The 19,827-nt window shown below is 39.4% G+C and overlaps 1 protein-coding gene across 10 annotated transcripts in view; it reads left to right on the forward strand.

The window, feature by feature from the left end:
• Nucleotides 1-19,827, forward strand: part of RALGAPA2 (Ral GTPase activating protein catalytic subunit alpha 2) — a 321,681-nt gene that overhangs the window by 200,758 nt on the left and 101,096 nt on the right. For 9 of the 10 annotated variants that reach the window (XR_013364745.1, XR_013364747.1, XR_013364741.1 and 6 more), the window contains 5 exons: nucleotides 1,950-2,133; nucleotides 7,105-7,876; nucleotides 8,702-8,773; nucleotides 13,855-13,978; nucleotides 16,130-16,285. Coding sequence is in view for 2 of the 10 variants with exons in the window: in XM_077871986.1 (XP_077728112.1) it covers nucleotides 1,950-2,133; nucleotides 7,105-7,876; nucleotides 8,702-8,773; nucleotides 13,855-13,978; nucleotides 16,130-16,285 (1,308 nt within the window). In the remaining 8 variants the exon portion in view is untranslated. Of the gene's footprint in view, nucleotides 1-1,949; nucleotides 2,134-7,104; nucleotides 7,877-8,701; nucleotides 8,774-10,425; nucleotides 10,584-13,854; nucleotides 13,981-16,129; nucleotides 16,286-19,827 lie in introns of those variants that run through there. The other variant, XR_013364748.1, reaches the window with a different exon arrangement.

A 19,827-nucleotide genomic window follows, 5' to 3' on the forward strand; every position in this document is an offset into this window, starting at 1 on the left:
TATTTAACTATACCCTTTTGAAAAGCATATATGGGGGCTCAATCATTTTAAAAGAAATGAATAATTTAAGGAGTGAAAACAGAGCAGGTATTATTTTAGAGATACAATGGTTACCAAATAAAAGCCTACAATTTCACATGACTGCCATCTTTAAACAACTGTAGTTTGACCATCACCACCCCCCTCAGTTTTCATGTGATATGGTCTATCTGTACTTAATTTTAAAAAGAACTGTTTATATTATAGGAATATTTATAAGCCTTAGTTTGACAAAATCTGTTCATCAAAGGAAGAAAAAAGTATAAAGGAATCAGTAATCTCTTTGCTTCAAAAGATCTTAAGAAATAAATTAAGGAAATATATCACATTACAATATTAGTGTCATCATTTTTATAGTATTTAAAATATTAGAATATCATCTCCTACTGATGCCTAGGTGTGATATTTGCTCTGGACCCTTTGTATTATCCCTTCCATATTGGCTTTATAGTCCCTCCTATGAAAGCCTTACTTATGAATTTAGCACTGTGTATCCATTGAATAATTACTAGAGACAGTCTTGTTTATTTTTTTTTAGTAAAACACCTTTACTAATAACCTTTAAAAAATATTGCAACTCATTAATTTATTACTGTGTTGCCTTATTTTAAAATGTGTTAAATACAAGAAAAGATAATATGGTTGAAATTCAACTATAAAGTATTATTGTATTTTTAAATGGTTTCTTTAGTGATCAAAATTTTAATAACTCTGTTAGGATTAATTAGATACTCCTGTCATCTTTGTGGCTTATAAACCTATGTGAGCCCTGGCTCAGCCAAGTAAAGTAGCCACAGTCACTTAAATTTATCTCTTTTCTAGTATTTCTTTTCTTAATAGATTTCTCTTAAAATTGTTTTACCAATAAAAAAGTTACCTCCTAGTTAACACAATTCACAAATTTATTGAATAACATTATTGTATTTTTATTTTATTTATTTATTTATTTATTTATTTATTTATTTATTTATTTTTATTCATGAGAGACAGAGAGAGAGAGAGAGGCAGAGACACAGGCAGAGGAAGAAGCAGGCTCCATGCAGGGATCCCAATGTGGGACTCGATCCCGGGTCTCCAGGATCATGCCTGGGCCAAAGGCAGGCACTAAACCGCTGAGCCATCCAGGGATCCCCCATTATTGTATTTTTAAAAGAAGCTTTGTATTAAAGTATAATATGCATCCAGAAAACAGCATCAATCATAAGTGAGAGGTTGATGAATTTTTACAAAGTGAACACACCTGTGAAACCAGATCCCAGCTGCAGAAACTGAATGTTCTTGGTATCCCAGAAGCCCCCATCATGCCTCCCTACTAGTCACTATCTCCATTCACATACGTGGGGTAACCACCAATCTGTCTAACAGTATAGATCGTTTTTGTACTTCGTATAGCTGGAATTACACAGTGTATGCTTCTGTGTCTGACGTCCTTCATTCAACATTATTTCTGAAGGAGTCATTCATACTATTGTGAATAGCTGTAGATTTTTCACTCATTGCTATTTAGTATTACACAGTGAAAATAAGCCCATGATTTATATATCTATTCTATTGTTGGTAGAAATTTGGGCGGTAGAGTTTGGGACCATAAAAAGAAGTTCTATGAATATTCTGATGGACCACAGCAGGACTTAGGTGTGTACAACCACCCAGAAGGGTGGCAAAATAAACACTTTTTAACCTTCACTTTCCTTTTGTCTTGAGCATATATTTATTGGCATTGATGTAGAAGGAGCAAAATAAATTTGCAGATAGCAAGATGTTTTAGAATGGAAGGGATTCTATGTCTTTTTAAGTATTACCAAGCCTATCAAGTATTACCTACCTTCTAAATGCTGTTGTAGTTTGGCAGATTGTCAGGGAACAGGTTAGTTGCATCCCTGGAACACATTCCCTTCTGTTTTTCACAGGTCCTGCACTGCTGTGTTTGTGGCTCAAGCACATACACCCAACAGAGTCACTATACACTGACCCTAGCCGACCTGTCATCCCCAGATTATGACCCCTTCTTACCACTGGCGAATGTGAAGAATTCAGAACCAGTCCAATATCATGCATCAGCAGATTTGGGCAACCTGCTCACAGTTGAAGAAGGTAAGATTCTTCAGAATATTAATTCTCATGGGTGAGAATAGGAAAGATTATAGCCTTTGGTCCATGCTTGCTGTGTTATTTTTAAAAATCTAGTTGTTTCTGGTTTCTAGACTCCTTTGTGATAGCAAATTCTGCCTTCCTAGTTTTTCTTTTTCTGTTTCTTCACCTCCTCTCTCTTTTCTCATCTTAGTTGAATTTTGTATTTAGGACTTATATGGCTCAGACCTATGAGACCCACAGAAAAAAAGCTCATTTTATATCTCAGGAATTTTACATGCAACTGGAGAGACAGAATTAATGTAGGTGTACTGTTTGTGGAACAGTAGCACCTAGGAGCTTCCCCTGGGGAAGGGCCTAAGTCAGACGATAGAAGGATGGGCAGACTTTGAAAGGATCTAGTCAAGGGTTACAGGCTAAGAGAGCATCGTAAAGAGAGAGGTGGGGATTTACATCCCTCAGTTTGAGGGTCATTCTGCTAATGGCATAGGGACCATTTTAGAATGTGCATATTGTCAGGATTAGGGACTACTATATGTCTTCCTCAACCACCCTTCTTCCTGAAATTATAAGAGCCTATCTCTGGGCCTTGAAATGTGAATCCAAAGGTAGGTATATCATCTGTATATGTGAAATGATGGCATAGAACCAAACACACATACACACACAGTGTATATAAAACTAGTAAACTCTGAATATTGATGAATCATATCAATGTTAAAATTTCCTGATTGTGATACTGTACTGTACTATGCTATGTAAGGTAGTACCAAGGAAGTGAAGGATATTTGCAAACTGTGTTATTTCTTATTAGTGCATGTGAATCTTCAGTTGTCTCTAAGTTAAAAGTAAAAAAAAAAAAAAAAAATGTGGGTGTGGAGTGTTAGATCCATAAAAATGTTACGGACTCTGCAAGTTAAAACCTAGGCACAAGGATGGAAACTTGGGGGTAAAGACCCTTTAAGAAAAAGGAATGAGGGAATGTCACCAGGAAAGAAAAGTCATGGAAAAAAACAAGAAAGAATCCATGCTGAGAAGTCAAGGTAAGAAAGGGGAAAAGGAACCATGGAAGGTCCTTGGTGGTGCTAGGTGCTTCAAAAACATCAGAGAGGGTGGGGCCAAAGCAGGAGCTGTTTTATTTCCCAACTAAGCATTTGGTGGCGAGTTTTGCTGAGTACTTTAGGTATGGGTCGTTAGTCTATAGCTAGATAGGCTGAGCATGTGATTTGGGGATCACTTTTTGGAACCCTGAGACCTTCTTCTTGTAGGGCCTTGGTGGACAAAGGAAGGATAGTAGCCAGGTGAGGGCACAGAGTCCAGGGTGATGCTTGCAAGACTGCAGAGTCTGGAGTATGGTTTAGGCCAAGAGGAAGGGGACAGGTGAGGTGATGATGAAGAGGACAGAAGTGGGGCACGAGTCAGGGGAAAAGGCTCTGGAATTGGCCAGTCCTGATTTTATAGGTTGAGCATCTGAGGTGAAGGGATTTTCCCAAGGGTACATAAATCAGAAGTAATAAAGGTGAAATTTGAATTGAAGATGTAATAACCTAGTTTCAGGAATATCATAGTATTTACTCTGAGATTTTTTCCACTGAGTAGACTATAGATTTAACTTTTAGTTGTGCTGGTGGACAGTACATGGCACACTTTCATACTGTCCTCCCAATTGACCTCCATTTGCTTAATCATTTAGTTGTCTTTCTGGACTTCCACTCTTTTAGATTGCAATATTTTCTTGATTCCCCCCCCCCCCACCATGGTTATAAATTCAAACCATATCTTATCAAAATGACCCTTGATCAATTTCTTTTGTTGGTTCCTACCACCCAGTTTATGTCTTTGAAGGAAAGTAACTTACTTTTTCTGAAAGCCATTAATTTAGACTCATTGCACATGGCTATCCCTAAAATAAGTTCACCATACATTATGACTTGTCACTTGAAAATAGCAGAAAATTGAAAGGTTAGTGCAAAATGAAAAACCTAAAAATGCACATTTAAATTTTGGTACCACCTTGCTTTTGATGTACAACAGTCTTTGGCTATATTCTCCAGAAAACCTCAGGACCTTATGCAGGAACTATGTCCTAACATAGTTCTGTAGTACTAAAAATAACTTTGAACTTTGGTGGCAAAGGAGTTTTAAAATTCACTAACATTCTAATAAAAAAGCAAAGCAGTAAAAATACATTGGCATGCACAGACACTCTTGGTGAGTGGGTACACCCTCTTAAGAGTGAGAGGAAAATTAAAGATGATAGCTGAAGTCTTTTTTTTTTTTTCTCATTTAGTGTCATCATTCATCACCAAACTATTTTTTTCTCACGTTTCTGGGAAACAATATTATATTTTTATCTAATATTTTCAAGTGACTCTTTCATACGGTATTGCCTACTATTTGATATAAATACTTTCTTTCAAATAGTTACAGGGAATAGACACATTCAGTTACCTACAGCTGAGGTGGCTGCTGGCCCAGCTCAAGGAATAGCCACTGATTGTATGCACAGGTGCTCAGATTTCTCATTATTAATGCCTAATTGCTTTAAAAAGAAGGAAAGAGGATCATCTGGGTAGCTCAGTTGGTTAAGCGGCTGCCTTCAGCTTGGGTCATGATCCCAGGGTCCTAAGATGGAGCCCTACAGCCAGCTTCCTGCTCAGCAAGGAGCCTGCTTCTCCTTCCCCCTCTGTTGCTCCCTCTGCTTGTGTGTGCTCTTTGGTGCTCTCTGTCAAATAAATAAAATCTTAAAAAAAATAATAATAAGGAAAGAGGGGAGTTTTAAAAACTAAAGATTGAAAGACTAAAATTACAAAGACAAACTAAAATTACTGCTTTTCTATTTTAACGCTAAATTTAGCAAAATAGGATAAATATTTGGATTATATTTTTTCATAGTTTGTAGAAGTTATGAGATTGTTTTCTCATCAATGGAGTCTAGATTTTCTCTTTATTTTTTAAGGGAACCACAGGCAATTGATGCTGCTGAAGGCTGCCAGGGAAAAACAATTTTGACTTCACAAATATTCCCTTTCCTTATTCTTAATACCAAAGATATTTAGAATTTTTACTGGGTGTGTTCCGGTCTCTGACTTGATTAGTGTGACTCCAGTTAATTTCCCATTGTAGAATTCAAACACATTCATTAAAATACAAATCTTTATGTATCTCAAATTGAAAGCACAACCTACATAGGTAAAAGCAGAGGAAAGTTGGTTTTCTAGTAGTAATTGTGTGCTTTGGGCTTCACCAAATCGGACCTTTGTCATTAGTTCATAGCCTGCTCCATCATGTCATCACCCCACTGGGTCTTACACTATATTCCTCTGAACCCCCAGCTGGCCATGCTTTTGTTGTTTGGGGCATTAACATTTCTGACAGAGTGTATATTCGTATGGAATGATAAGCATGAATAAAAAGCATCTGTAACTTTTGAAAAAGTTAATATGGACACAAAAGCAAAGGCATTCATAACTGTGATTTCAGGGGAATTAGTTGAGGTATTTAAATTTCTCAGCTGTATGGAAATCATACGCTCTTGTATGAGGGTCAGAAAGGAGAATTTAATGTCAGAGATGGATGTACATGACCTCTGCCTATGAAAACTGAAGTATTCATGTGAAATTTTATTTTACATTATTGAATACAGCAATTTCTTATTCACAGAATAGTAAGAATTAAGAAGAAATTCAAGAAAAGTCAGGACAATCTGTTCATCAGTCATCACACCGAATTTTTTACATTCTAGGATTTGATAGTTTCTTGCTAGGTTTATACATTGTGGTATAATTGATGTTGTATAGGTAAATCCATTGAATTGTTAATGTCTGAGAGGGAAGGTGTTTAGCTCAGAAAGCATAATTTATAGTTATTTGTATTTAAATATCAGATTTTTCTGTTGTGAATTTAGAAATCAAGTATTTCCTAAATCTTTAAGCCCAAAGTGTAAATCTTATTGTATTTAAATATCTAGTGATATTTTTTGTTGAAATTTAAAACTTTCGTTTTCACTTGTACTTGGATTAATACATAGTTCTTTTCTAACTTTGGCAGATTACAATTTCCCTGACCATGCTGAAGCTTAAGTGGTTGTTTCATTATATGCTTACAGATTATTTCTCTGCTTCTCCCTTATACCTCCAGCATTTCACCGAGCCCACCTTTACATGCTAGTGTCCGTCTTTCTACATATTTGAAGCCTTAAAAAAAATTTTTTTTTAAGATTTTATGTATTCATAAAGACACACAGAGAAAGGCAGAGACATAGGCAGAGGGAGAAGCAGGCTCCTCCCTGCAGGGAGCCTGATGTGGGACTTGATTCTGGACCCTGGGATCAGGCCCTGAGTCAAAGGCAGACACTTAACCACTGAGCCACCCAGGTGCCCCTGAAGCCTTAAAAATTGTGTAAGTCAGTTGCCCTTGGGCATTTTATCATCAACTGCAAATTCAGTTAAAGCCTATTTCCATGAGTTAATTAATATATCAGATTCTGTTAAATATTTAAAATTCCCAAACAACAAAACATACATTCTTGCAAAGATCTTGAAGCCAACTGCTTTGAATCCATCTACCAAGGCTTGATTGATTCCTATAGCAGAATCTGCCTTTACCCTGGTGAGGGGAGTGTAGGGTAACCCCTGGGGCCTGGACCCCCAGCCCACCACCATTCCCACCAGATCCTCTCCAGCTACAGGTTTCCAACTCCCAGAACTTCCTTAACCACCAGCCCTTCCGGGACAGGAAACTTTCTCTTGTTTACTGCTGTATCTCCAGGTTTTAAGTATCCCTTTCAGAATGAGATCTTTGTGAAAGTTGGTTCTTTTAGTAATCTATTTAAATTGTACTTTTATTCAGGTAGAATTAGTGTCAAAAAACAGATGGAAAAAATGCCCAGACTAAAACAAATCCAACATTCCAAGTACAGATTTTAACCTTCCTTCTCCACTGTCTGGTCTGTTGCCTTACCCTGGCTCCCAGAGCGGAAGAGGAGGAGCTTGGAGCTGATCCCTCTGACCGCCCGCATGGTGATGGCCCACCTGGTGAATCACCTGGGCCACTTCCCGCTGCGTGGGGGCCCTGCCGTGCTGCACAGCCTAGTCAGCGAAAACCACGACAACGTACATGCGGAGGCTCCCGAGCTGTCCTCCGAGGTGTTCCGGAGCCCAAACCTACAGCTCTTTGTGCTTAACGACAGCACCCTCATCTCCTACCTTCAGACACCCTCCGAAGGGCCTGCGGGGGGCTCCCCAGGGGGCACCCTGTCGGACGTCCGAGTAATTGTGCGGGATATCTCAGGGAAGTACTCTTGGGATGGGAGGGTTTTGTATGGACCTTTGGAGGGCTGCTTAGCACCCAGCAGCACAAATCCAGCGTTTCTGATTTCGGGCTGGCAACCTCAAGCTTTGGGAGCTCAGAAAGATTTTTCTCAAACTGAGGAGGGAGATGATGTCCTTGACAAATTACTTGAAAACATTGGCCACACGAGTCCGGAATGCCTTTTACCATCACAGTTAAATCTAAATGAGCCCTCCCCACCCCCTCGGGGAATGAACCGTGACCAGGAGAAGGAAATCATCGAGGTCATTTTGCGCCAGAAGGCCCAAGAAGATGACTATATCCAGAGGTGTAACTCTGACTTGGCCATGAAAGTCTCCAGCCAGGAGCAGCCCTCCCCAGTGGAGCCACCAGGACCCTTTTATTTCTGCAGGTTGTTGCTTGATGACTTGGGGATGAATTCTTGGGACAGAAGGTAACAATCCTCTCTAGACTTTCACCTATTTTATCATTATTTTGGGGTGCTTGTTCTTGCTCTCAATTTGAAGTTTGGGAAGCAGAGAATACAAATGGAGATCTTTCTTTCTGCATTTACAGCTTATTTTGTGCTGCTAAGTTAAAGCTATAGGTGGAACTAATTGTGCCGTACTAAGGCAGAGATTGAATTTCAGACATCTCTTGTATATTTTAAAGGATATCAGACATTTTCTGTGTGCATGTGTGTTTTAATTACTGTTCTGTCCATTATTGCTTCTGTCATCACAAAAGATGCGGATAGACTACAAAGATGAATAAGCCACCATCTCATGTTAGATCTGGTGAAGGAGGTAGACTTGGCACAACTCTGATGAAAGATAGCATGACACAGGAGTCCAAGAGGAACAGTTAAACTGATACAAAATGTGGGATGGTGAGGAAACCTCTGTGGAAGGGTGGATTTGAGCTGGACCCTGACTGTGGAGTGGAGTTGCTAAGGACAGAAGTAGGGAAAAGGGATTCTCCTTTTGAGCTGATAGTGAAAACAGGCACAGGCTCATGTACATCAGTGACACACTCATTCACCTCAGAGCCATCAGTGCCAATGGATAGTCATGGGATGCTGTGGAATTTTGGTGCCTTTGAATGTCTTAAGGAGAATGGAGTTCATATTGTGGGCTCAGATCACAAATATTTCATGAATGAGGAGGGTTATGGATGGGTACATGGATGGATGAATCAGTAAGTTTGTTAATTGATTGATTGGAAAGGGCACTATTGGTCTGTGGTTATTCAGCTTTTCTTCCATCTCTTTTTTTTATAGAAAGAATTTCCATCTTTTGAAGAAAAATTCAAAACTATTGAGAGAGCTAAAAAATCTGGACTCACGTCAGTGGTATGTGAAAGTATATTAGATCACTTCCTTCCTGTCTGTCATTGTGTGTTCTTGGATGACAGAGCTGCGGGAATGAGTCCACTTACAGAGTCACCCAAAGGTCATTCTGTAACTAGAATCTGGTGAGATCTGCACATGCCATACTTTTAGTATTTTTATCCTTGAAGATAACCATACATGCTTGCTATGCTAATAGAAGAGGTAATTGCCTCCACCTAATCTGTGTCTGTGGTTGAGGACCTTTTCATTTGGCAGCCAGTGGACATTCATTCTCATTTAATTTCTGCAGCCACCTCTTTCTCTAGGGAGGATTAGAGGCTTACCTAGCTCAAACAGCCTACCTGTGTTCACACGTAATCATGTTGTTCAAACCAAGTGAGTTTGACTTCATAGCCCGTGCTGTGTGCCCGTGCACTGGCTGTAGTCCCTGCTCTGCAACATTGGCAAGCTTAAAACCAGTGCATTTCAGTTAGTAACTCCCTGGTAGTGAGCCTTATTCTCAAAGCTGGTAAAATCTCAGCTCTGCCCCTTTTCTGTACAGTCTTAGAAGCAATTCTAAAGATAAACTCATGACCAGTTTTTGATGTGGGGAAATGTGTGCTTCCAACACCATCTCAGGCAACAGTAAGTGTAGTGCTTGGTACAAAACAGGTGCTTAAAAGTCATGAATCAACTGCTTCTTTAATCTTAGTTTTTAAAAAGCTCATTTTCTAAAAAATAGCTTTTTGTCCTCCTTTAATTCTCTGCAGGAATATCATTAGATAGCTCATTACAGATGAAAAACCTGAAGCCATTATTCTTCACATCGCCCTTCACCATATTCAGTTTCCCAATTGTTATTATGCTGCTTTGTCTCTAGAGGAATAGAGACCAAATTCACTGTGGAGACTCTGCGAGGGGTTTCTTGTGAAGGACTCAGGGGTTTACTTCTCTCTCCGTCTTGTCCTCCAGTATTAAACAAGCAGTCACTTGGGTTCCAAACTTGGCTTTTCAAGCTTATGCTGAATTATTCCATGCTTCTTAGAATTAAGTGAATACATTGGTGTCTTGTAATTGTGGCCAATTTGTTGAGTGTTAATGCACTTTAGTTGCATGAGGTACAATTGAATGAGCTCCCTGGGGTGCTGTTGCTGTAAAATATGGCTTTGGAGAGCTGATCAGCCAATCTTCTGTCCCTTGATTAACCTTCGCTTAAAACCCCAACTCCTGGATATAGCATCTTCTTAATATCTTAAAAAAAATATCAAGGGATCCCTGGGTGGCGCAGCGGTTTGGCGCCTGCCTTTGGCCCAGGGCGCGATCCTGGAGACCTGGGATCGAATCCCACATCGGGCTCCCGGTGCATGGAGCCTGCTTCTCCCTCTGCCTGTGTCTCTGCCTCTCTCTCTCTCTCTCTCTCTCTCTCTCTCTCTCGGTGACTATCATAAATAAATAAAAATTTAAAAAAAAATAAAAAATATATCAACTTACTTTATTATAAAGGTTGTTTTTGAGGTTCTTTTTGGGGAAAAAATGGAAATGGGTTGGGGACTCTAGGTATTGGACTGTCCCATGTATTGGTCACTGAACAGGTAGGAACATACTTTGTCCTCAACTTTTAGTTACAGTGGCTCTATTTATTTCTGATACCACTTTATCTCCCTGCTGTTAAGGTATAGTTCCTGCCTACCATGTTTTTAGGAAAAGTAGAGACTGTCTTGCAACTCTCATCTCTATACTGTGAAGATAGGGAAGATGTAAAAAGTATGATGAACATACATGCAAATCACAGTGGGCTCTTTTAAATATTAATACCTCTTGTCACCACATGGTAAGGTGAAAGTTAAAATCATGTTTTTTCTTTGTTTGGCTTTTTAATGTGACAGCACAAGGAAACTGAGCTATTCTAGTCTATTCCTTATAAGAAAGAAAAATGCATTCTAATGAGGAAGAGGAAATTGTTGATTTTATGCGCATGTGTTCCTGAGTTACCTGCTCCTTCATGCATTGGTGGTGCAGCTTATGGATATGAAGTGCTGTTGCTAATTATCATCTCAAAAGCCTGGCTCTAATAAGACCAGACACAGCGTCTGATCTTAGCAGGCTCTCTGTGGTGCTAACATTTTGGAGGATGTGAAATTTGATGAATGTTTACAGCTAAAGGTCACCTTTCCTCACACCTACATTAGTCAGGCAGTCACTGGGGCTTAGCTCTTATGCTCCCATGTTGAGTTAATGAGGACTCAAGGACCTGTGAGCAGCTAAAATATAAAAAGCTTGGACTTTGAGGAGAGTCAACAAAAATGTTTCAGATAGACCTGAGATGGTCTTGATATATTTATGAATGTGTAAAATAGAGAATAATCACATGCCGAGGACTTTTGAATATGCAGAAAGAGCTGCAGAAAGAAATTGAGTGACTATACTTTTCTTCCTTTTGTTGAAAGAGACAGTCTTTCAGGTCATAGGTTGCGGACACTGTCATCATCCTAGCATCCAAATTAGAGGCTCTTAGAATAAACTATTCAGATTCTAGACTGCCAGTGTTTCCTGCCTGTCAGTCATTTATTCAGGGAATAAATGGTGTGGCAGTTTCAGGGCTCCATGCTGCATGAGGACAGGCTTTCTGAAAGTCTGAGAGCACAAGATCTCTACTCTAGAGCATCAGTCCCTGGAACCCATCACCACAAAACTTCCCTCTTCTCCCAGCAAACTGTTCCCCTTAAGAGAGGTACCCTCAACTGTGTGCTTATACCATACCAGTCAGGGCATTCAGGATGTCCACCTTCTCTAGAAGCAGCAGAATAGTACTTATCAAAACCCTTAAAAATGAGCAATGATTAACATTCTTTTCCTATGAATGTATTCTAAGGACATATCAAAGATAAAGCACACTGAATTTAAAACTGGAAGCAACTTAAATGTGTGATGACGAGGATTTGGAATAAGGTGTATTCATATACTAGAATGTTACACAACTATTAATAGCTTTGTCATACAAGTATATGACATAAAAATGGGGATCCCTGGGTGGCGCAGCGGTTTGGCGCCTACCTTTGGCCCAGGGCACAATCCTGGAGATCCGGGATCGAATCCCACGTCGGGCTCCCGGTGCATGGAGCCTGCTTCTCCCTCTGCCTGTGTCTCTGCCTCTCTCTCTCTCTCTCTCTCTCTCTCTCTCTCTGTGTGACTATCATAAAAAATTTTTTAAAAAAAAGTTTAAAAAAAAATAATAAAAAATAAAAAAAATAAAAATGATCCCACTCAAAAATGGTTTAAATGGTGACTTTTGTGTGATGCATTTTTACACAATAAAAATACACAATAAAAAAGTGTTCACAAATATTTTAAGTAAAAATGATCAATTGTAAAACAGGATATAGTAGCTTCTCACGATGGTATTTGAAAACGCATCCAAAAATGATAACAGTTGCAATTTCAACATAAAAGCAAGGAATGTAAGTTAATTTTTTATTCTTCTCTTTCTATATTTTCTAATTTTCCTCTTAAGTGCATTTCTCTTACGTAATCTATAGGGGGAATGAATAGGCTACGTAGGTAAATAGAAGGAGAGTACTCTCCTCCTTGATTAATTTTTATTACCTTTTTAGTTGAATTTCATTTCATTCTGCTTATTAAATAGAAACATAACTCCTGCAGAAGGAAATATTTACAAATATGTTAAAATAGAGCACCCCCGGTTTAGCGCACCTTCAGCCCAGGGCGTGATCCTGGAGATCCAGGATCGAGTCCCACATCAGGCTCCTTGCATGGAGTCTGCTTCTCCCTCTGCCTGTGTCTCTGCTTCTCTCTGTGTGTGTGTGTGTCTCTGATGAATAAATAAATAAAATATTTAAAGAAAAAAAACACACAAAAAAACAAATATGTTAAAATATGGAATCCATATTCCACCAGTAGATGTCTAATCAGATTATACTGTTGAGATGTTGAACAATTAAGACAATAGTAACATTTCTGTATTGTTTGAGCACTTGATTGTTTTTCCTATGAGGTTTTTCATAATGCAATGCAAAAATAATAATAAAGATGGAACTGCTATGAAGGTGGTAATCCGAAATTTTAGAAAATAGAGACCAGAGTAAAAACTCTTGGGTGATGGGGCCATGGAATGAGTAGTTCTTAATGGAAGCTCTGAATTAGCACAGTGTCTCCATCTCTAAACAATCACCAAACTTCTGGGTAAAAGTCTAGTGATTTTGACACTTTACACTGTAGGGTATAATTTTTAGAAATTGGTCATTAAAATATTTATATAATAGCATTGGGTCTCTGGTTAACAGAGATTTAACTGAGCAGCTGCTATATGTCAAGTACCTTTTGCCTTTTACAAAAGGCCAAAAGGCAGGACTCCTTTCCTCAAATTACACATCACAGTTACTTGATTTAATAGCAAAATGCCCAAAATCCATCATGGAGGAAGTGGGTGAAGTGTTTATATGGCCTAAGAGGTTTCCCTGGACATCTGTCCACCCTACTAAGTTACCTCAGATTAGTTGGAGCACAGAGTGGGTAGATTTCTCCACAAAGAAAGTACCTATTGTGTTCTGCTGGGAAGAAGCTTCTGTTTCTTATAAAGTGTTGGCACATTCTACAGTTCTAGTCAGGGAGCTATCCAATATCCTTATCTCAAAGTGCGTTAAGTAAAATATAGGCAGTCACATAGATCTAGTCTCAGTTGTTATCTGTGTGAAGTGCTTTCACATACTTTTTTGCACCAAAAATGGAGAGTGTGTTCTAACATGCTGTTAAATATAGCACATGTCTGAAAGAGTGATCTCAAGAACCAGACTGCCCTGCTTCAATTTCTGGTCTCCTGCTTGCTATGGGTGCTTTTTGTTTAATTTTCCGTTCCTTATTTCAACCACCTCTATGAGGGAGGTGATGATAATTACTTGTCTCTTTAGAGTATTTGCAGGGAGTAAATAAGACTGTGAGTCAAACCTCCTCGGAACAGTGACCGACCCTTACCTAGTAAATTCTCCATAAATGTAAGCTCTGTATCAGGAGTCATGCTAGTGGTTGTAGTGAAATAAAATTTTAAATATTAGACTTCTAACTTCTTTAAATTTAAAAATTTATAGTCGTGAAACGCACAAAATTGCAGTGTTTTACATTGCTGAAGGTCAAGAAGACAAGTGTTCAATCCTTTCCAATGAAAGAGGAAGCCAAGCATATGAAGACTTTGTTGCCGGACTTGGATGGGAGGTAATTAATTTCATTTAGGAGCTGTTTATTGACCAGCACTATTTAAGGATATATATGTAAACTGGACATCAATTATATAAGCTTTCACATTCAAATCTAGTATAGATAACATCCTGGAGTTAGTGAATGTATTAAGTTTGACATCTTCTATTAGTTGTTTTTCAGTACTTCATACATAAACTTTTGTTTCCTATAACTTTCCCTTTAGTATTATTTCATTTGCTTTTTATCTGTACCAAATAATCAGATTGGCTTATTCAGCCATAGACAGTTTGTGGTATGAGAAGATAAATATGGGCAGAGAGGCATTGGCTTTGGCTATCATATGAAGATTAGAAAATAAATCAGTGACATGGTGAGTGAAAACATGAAAAAAGAGCTGGATGAAGTCACAAATTGTCGTGAAAATAGAACAGAGTAGCCATGATGGTTTAGCAGCCAACCTGTTTCCCTAAGGGAGACCCCAGAGTGACTGATATTGAAAGAGTGTGCTTTTTCTCTACTAAATGATACTTTGACAGGTGGACATATACATTTATACACACACGTGCACACACGCACACCCATCTGTCTCTAAGAACATAAACCTAAAGGAAAATATATTTTCAGAATCTAAAAGAACTCAGAGTAGTTATAATGGAAATCAGCATATCTGAAGTCATTTTCTTACTTTTCCTTACTTTTGTTTTGGTTTCCTGGTTATCTGTGCTGTGGGAAACTCTCTGGGGGCATAAATAAGACTTATCTCTGATAGTTAAATGTTAAGCAAGGAAACTAATATGGAGATAGGGACAGGAGAAGCCTATATCAAGGTCAAGACCATGTGCTTGGGATCCCTGGGTGGTGCAGCGGTTTAGCACCTGCCTTTGGCCCAGGGCACGATCCTGGAGACCCCGGATCGAATCCCACGTCGGTCTCCTGGTGCATGGAGCCTGCTTCTCCCTCTGCCTATGTCTCTGCCTCTCTCTCTCTCTCTGTGACTATCATAAATAAATTTTTAAAAAAATCAAATATTTTAATAAAAAAAAAAGACCATGTACTTTATAAAATGTCAAGTAAATTATAGTCTAAAAGAGTTCCTGTACTCCAATAAATTATCCTTATTACTAATAAAGTGACTTATTATTTGCTGTAGAATATATTTAATCATTTAACTAATATTCTTTTTAAGCCACACATTCCTAACTAGAGTTTTAAGAAAAGACTCGAACATTAATTTAGTGTATATATTGATTGTATTTGGCACAAAAGAGATTCTTCTATTGCTTTTTTTGGATTATGCTACAACAGGTGCTTTTACTGAAAAAAAATGAAAAATTAAATTAAAAAAAAAGGGTCCTTGGCACTAACAAGTGAGCATTCACACCATAGCTTGAAAAAGAGTAATTCCAACTTATATTAGTGGTGTAAATCAGAACAACTCCTTTGAATGATAGTTAGCAATGGCCGTTAAATTTTAAACCATCGGGATCCCTGGGTGGCGTAGCGGTTTGGCGCCTGCCTTTGGCCTAGGGCGCGATCCTGGAGACCCAGGATCGAATCCCACATCGGGCTCCCAGTGCATGGAGCCTGCTTCTCCCTCTGCCTGTGTCTCTGCCTCTCTCTCTCTCTCTCTCTCTCTCTCTCTCTGTGACTATCATAAATAATAAATAAATAAAAAATAAATAAATAAATAAATAAATAAATAAATAAATTTTAAACCATCTGTACCCTTTAATACAACATTCTACCAAAACATTCCTTTGAATGCTCCTTATGGTTTGACCACATAGCAGTGTTTGGGAAAGCAGATAATCCCATAAATCTGTTAGTAGGGAAACTCTGTATGTGTGTACATAAATACACATAAATACACACATGTAAACATATAAACACATATATACATACATATAGGATGGAAAAAAACTAGAAAATAAGCAGTACATTTGTGATGGTGGTTTTCTTAAGTTGATAAGATTTTGGAGCACTTTCATGTTAATGTTTCTTTGATGTTTCAATTTTATCTAACTTAGTATTACATTTGTTTGTTATCAGAAAGCTATAAAGCTATAAAATGAAAATAGATTTTCTTAAAAAACAGACATTCCTGCTTGGTGAATGAGGACAATTCAGGCTTGACCCTCACTCGTTCCTCTTTGTTGCCTGCATCAGGTGGATCTCTCAACCCACTGCGGGTTCATGGGTGGACTTCAGCGCAACGGCAGCACAGGGCAGACTGCCCCTTACTATGCTACCTCGACTGTGGAAGTGATTTTCCATGTTTCAACTCGGATGCCATCAGACTCAGATGATTCACTCACCAAAAAGGTAAGCAGCCCCTCTGAGGACCATCCTAAGCTGCCATTGTTTGTAGGTGGGGCTCTCATAGTCCAGACCAAAGGCCTTGGCATAACATGCACCAAGACTGATTTCCTCTGGATGCAACTTCAGTGTAGTTCTTCTCAAGCTACAGTTGTAGTTAATCTGAAATATCTAGCTTGGCACAAACTAGACAAAGAAGGAAATGAAAAAGCAATCAGATCATTTAAGCCTTAAATCCTGAGATTAAGATTTAGGAAAAGGAAGGGTCTTCATAGTTATTAATTTTGGATCTTCCCTCACCTGACTGTTAACTGACAGAAAATAACATTGTTGACCTCTCAGTTGGCAAAGGTCGTAACATGCAAGGACCATGTACTGACAGAGAGCTGAGAAAGCAGGCATCTCTCAGGCTTGCTGGGGGCAGTTGGGCAATATCTATGAGAATGACAGGTGCAGGTGAGCTCCTGCCTAGGGGTCCCACATTTGGTACTAACCTTGTTTCTCTTCCAACTTGGGCCCTGGAGGCAATTTTCTCTAGAATCCAGAGGAAACCTCCTTCACCTCTGAGGACCTCCCCAGGGGAACGGCCTTTAACCTCTAGCCTACAGGATGTTCACCTCAGGTGATCCTCTTAGAGGTGATGAGCACCTTAACAGAAGAAGAATTTTAGTCTGGGAAGGAAGCCTAGAAATCTGACTCCAGATGAAAGGAACAACTGCAACTAGCTTGGTGGTGGGTAGGCTGGAATCCCTACCTCACACCCACTCTCTTTCTATAAGGATGCAAGACAAGTGCAGACAGCACCTGAATGGGTGGGAAAATAGCTCATTTAGGAGCTAAGGCTGCCATTGAAGGATCCAGTATGGTGGTTATAGCCAAAGTCTGGAGACAGGCAGAACCTGGGCTCAACTGTATATCCAGTTACTGGCCCATGCCTCAACTTCCCCATCTACTAAATGAAATTAAAAATAGCCTATGTCCCAGGGTTGTTGTGAAGTAAATGGATAATGCCCGTGAAACTGCTTAGCATGGTGCCTGGTGTAAGATCGCTAATGTCAGCCCTTGTCATTGCCCACGGTCTAATTGAATCTTTTCTTACCTGCCCTATGAGAGGGTGACTGGTACTGGCCAGTAGACCCTGCTCTTACCACCTCATCTCTTTTCTCTGCAGTTTTGCTTTATCATCACTGCAGCCCCAGATGTCTAGACCACCTATATTGTAGGCAGTGGTGTCCATAAGATCTCAGAACTTGGGTCATGGCACAATCACAGACAGCTTTCACAGTGACTAAGTGTCTGGGTTGTGCAAAGCATGATGGCCATAGAGGAGCTGCCTCCATGTCTTAGATTTTGGTGGCCACCCTGGTGGCAACATTCTTACTGAAGGGGACCCTGCTCTCTTTCAGATTACTAAGACCTTAGGGAAGGCTTTGACATCCTCTTTATTTGTAGTACATCATAAATTGCTGCTAATCCACAAATGTGTTGCCATATTGTATGATTTTTTTTATGACCAAGAACTATTTTGTTAATAGGTTTATTTAAAATATTTTTTAAAAATTATTTCCTAGGTAGGATTCTTTTATTTTTTTCTCTTTCTCTTCTTTTTTTTCTTTTTTGAGAAAAGACATCATGTTTTCTTGTTAAAACGCCTTGCTATAAATAATGTTGCAAGGCTTCGCTTGGTTGAAAGATTCCCTACTGTAATAATCAAAATTCAGCTGATACCTTTTGAAGCTCTGAGATTTAGCATCATTAGTGACAAACTCTCTTTATCAGGATGTCTCACAGCCAGACTAAAAATCAGTCACAGTAACAGCAGCCCACAGTTCCTTGTCTTATTCTAACTAAATTGTCCCTAACAGCTTAAAAATGAGCTGCAAAATTCTAAAGTGATTCATGCTCTCTTCTGCCCCTGTCATGGGGGTACTTTTTCAATTCTGCAATCCGGTTGCAACCCCATACTGAACTCTTGATCCTTCACTGCAGAAATTTGTTAGCTCTAGCTAGATTAGATTTTTCACAGCTAATCTAACTGCTGTAGGGGTTTGCAGAGTGGGGACAGAGCTGTGCTATTGGATTTGTCCAATTCATTTGACTCCAGGACTATAATTGCACTTATGTCTTACAAGGCTTTTATAGCCTCAGGCTGGCCAGCCGCATAAAAAACAAATTGGCAGTGATACAGTACAAGTGAAAAGGGATGAAAGGCCCACATTATCAGTCTCCAGGCAGCACTGTTCTGGCAGGAAGTTTCTTGGTTAATTTACAAATAAAACTTAGATTTTAGGATGGGCACACTGTCAGCTGAACAATGGGGATGTCAGGCCTGACTGTTACTTAGTAAAAGTAGCAGCCGGGCCCACTGAGGAGCAGGAATTCTTCAATCAAACAGACGACTCCTTCTGGAGCCAGCTGGCGATGTAATGCAATTAGTCGAGAAAGGAGGTCAGCCTATTAGGTGTGTACCATGACCAGTGTCACCAGTGCATGCCGCCTGGCAGCAGCAGGCAGAATGGCCCGGGCGGAGGAACTTTAAAACTCTGTCAGGATGAGAAGTGGCAGGACATGGGGTTGATTTCTTAAGACTGAAGAACCAAGCATTTGTTCCGAGCCTGTTAGGCATCCGCACATTCTGGAGCCTGTTGTGCAACTGAAGCAATTGCTGGCATGAATGACAGCTCCATCCCAGGACGAGATTCATCAGTCTCTCCCACATTATACATGAGTCATACCAGCTTGACTTGTGCGCACACAACAAACTCACTGGTGGATTTCAATTTGGGAACCTCTATTCAGAATTCTCCAGAACTTACAAAATGACATCTTTGTAATGAAATCCCCTTTTAAACTGAGCAACACAGTGAAGTTTCCAGAGTATTCCTTCATGTTCTGACATGGTGGACATCTTGGCTGAGTTAGCTTTACTTGTTTCACTGGCTTGGGTTCTTGTCTGAGGTAGAAGAGGGCATGTTTCTGCTCTTTGCTCCAGATCTACCAGTCAGTGGGTCCCGTGGCCTTAGCTCTTAGTTTTGAGAGTTAGCTAATTAAACTGTGACTTGTCCAGAGATCTGGAGCACATGACATTGAAAGCAGCTTTGAGATGATGAATATTATATCATCACCACACAGAAATAGCTTTTCCTTAATTACAGAAATGCCACACTGGGGGGATGGGTCTGTCAGTGGGATACTGTTCTCCCTTGCTGCGGTTCTGAGAACACAGTCCAAACAGAATTAGAAGAAACTTATTTGGATTATATAATTGAGGAACCTAATTGAGAAAAGAGAGAGTGACTGCAAAATTTCAGTAATCACTGTATTACCTCAGAGCTAATGCCTTAAGCAACTTACACTTCTAGATTGAAAGGAGCCTCACAGGTTTTACGGTGCTAGCATTAGGTGGGCTACCACATTTGTAGGGTGTTTAGTAGGTGTATTGTTCCCATTGCGACTTTTGTGCTGGCTTATCAAAGAGCACAACAAAACCACCTGGAAGTTTGCCCCTCTTTACAGGATGACAGTATCCCCACTGTCACAATTATCTT

This window comes from Canis aureus, chromosome 26, assembly GCF_053574225.1.
Source record: "Canis aureus isolate CA01 chromosome 26, VMU_Caureus_v.1.0, whole genome shotgun sequence".
NCBI classification, from domain to species: domain Eukaryota; kingdom Metazoa; phylum Chordata; class Mammalia; order Carnivora; family Canidae; genus Canis; species Canis aureus.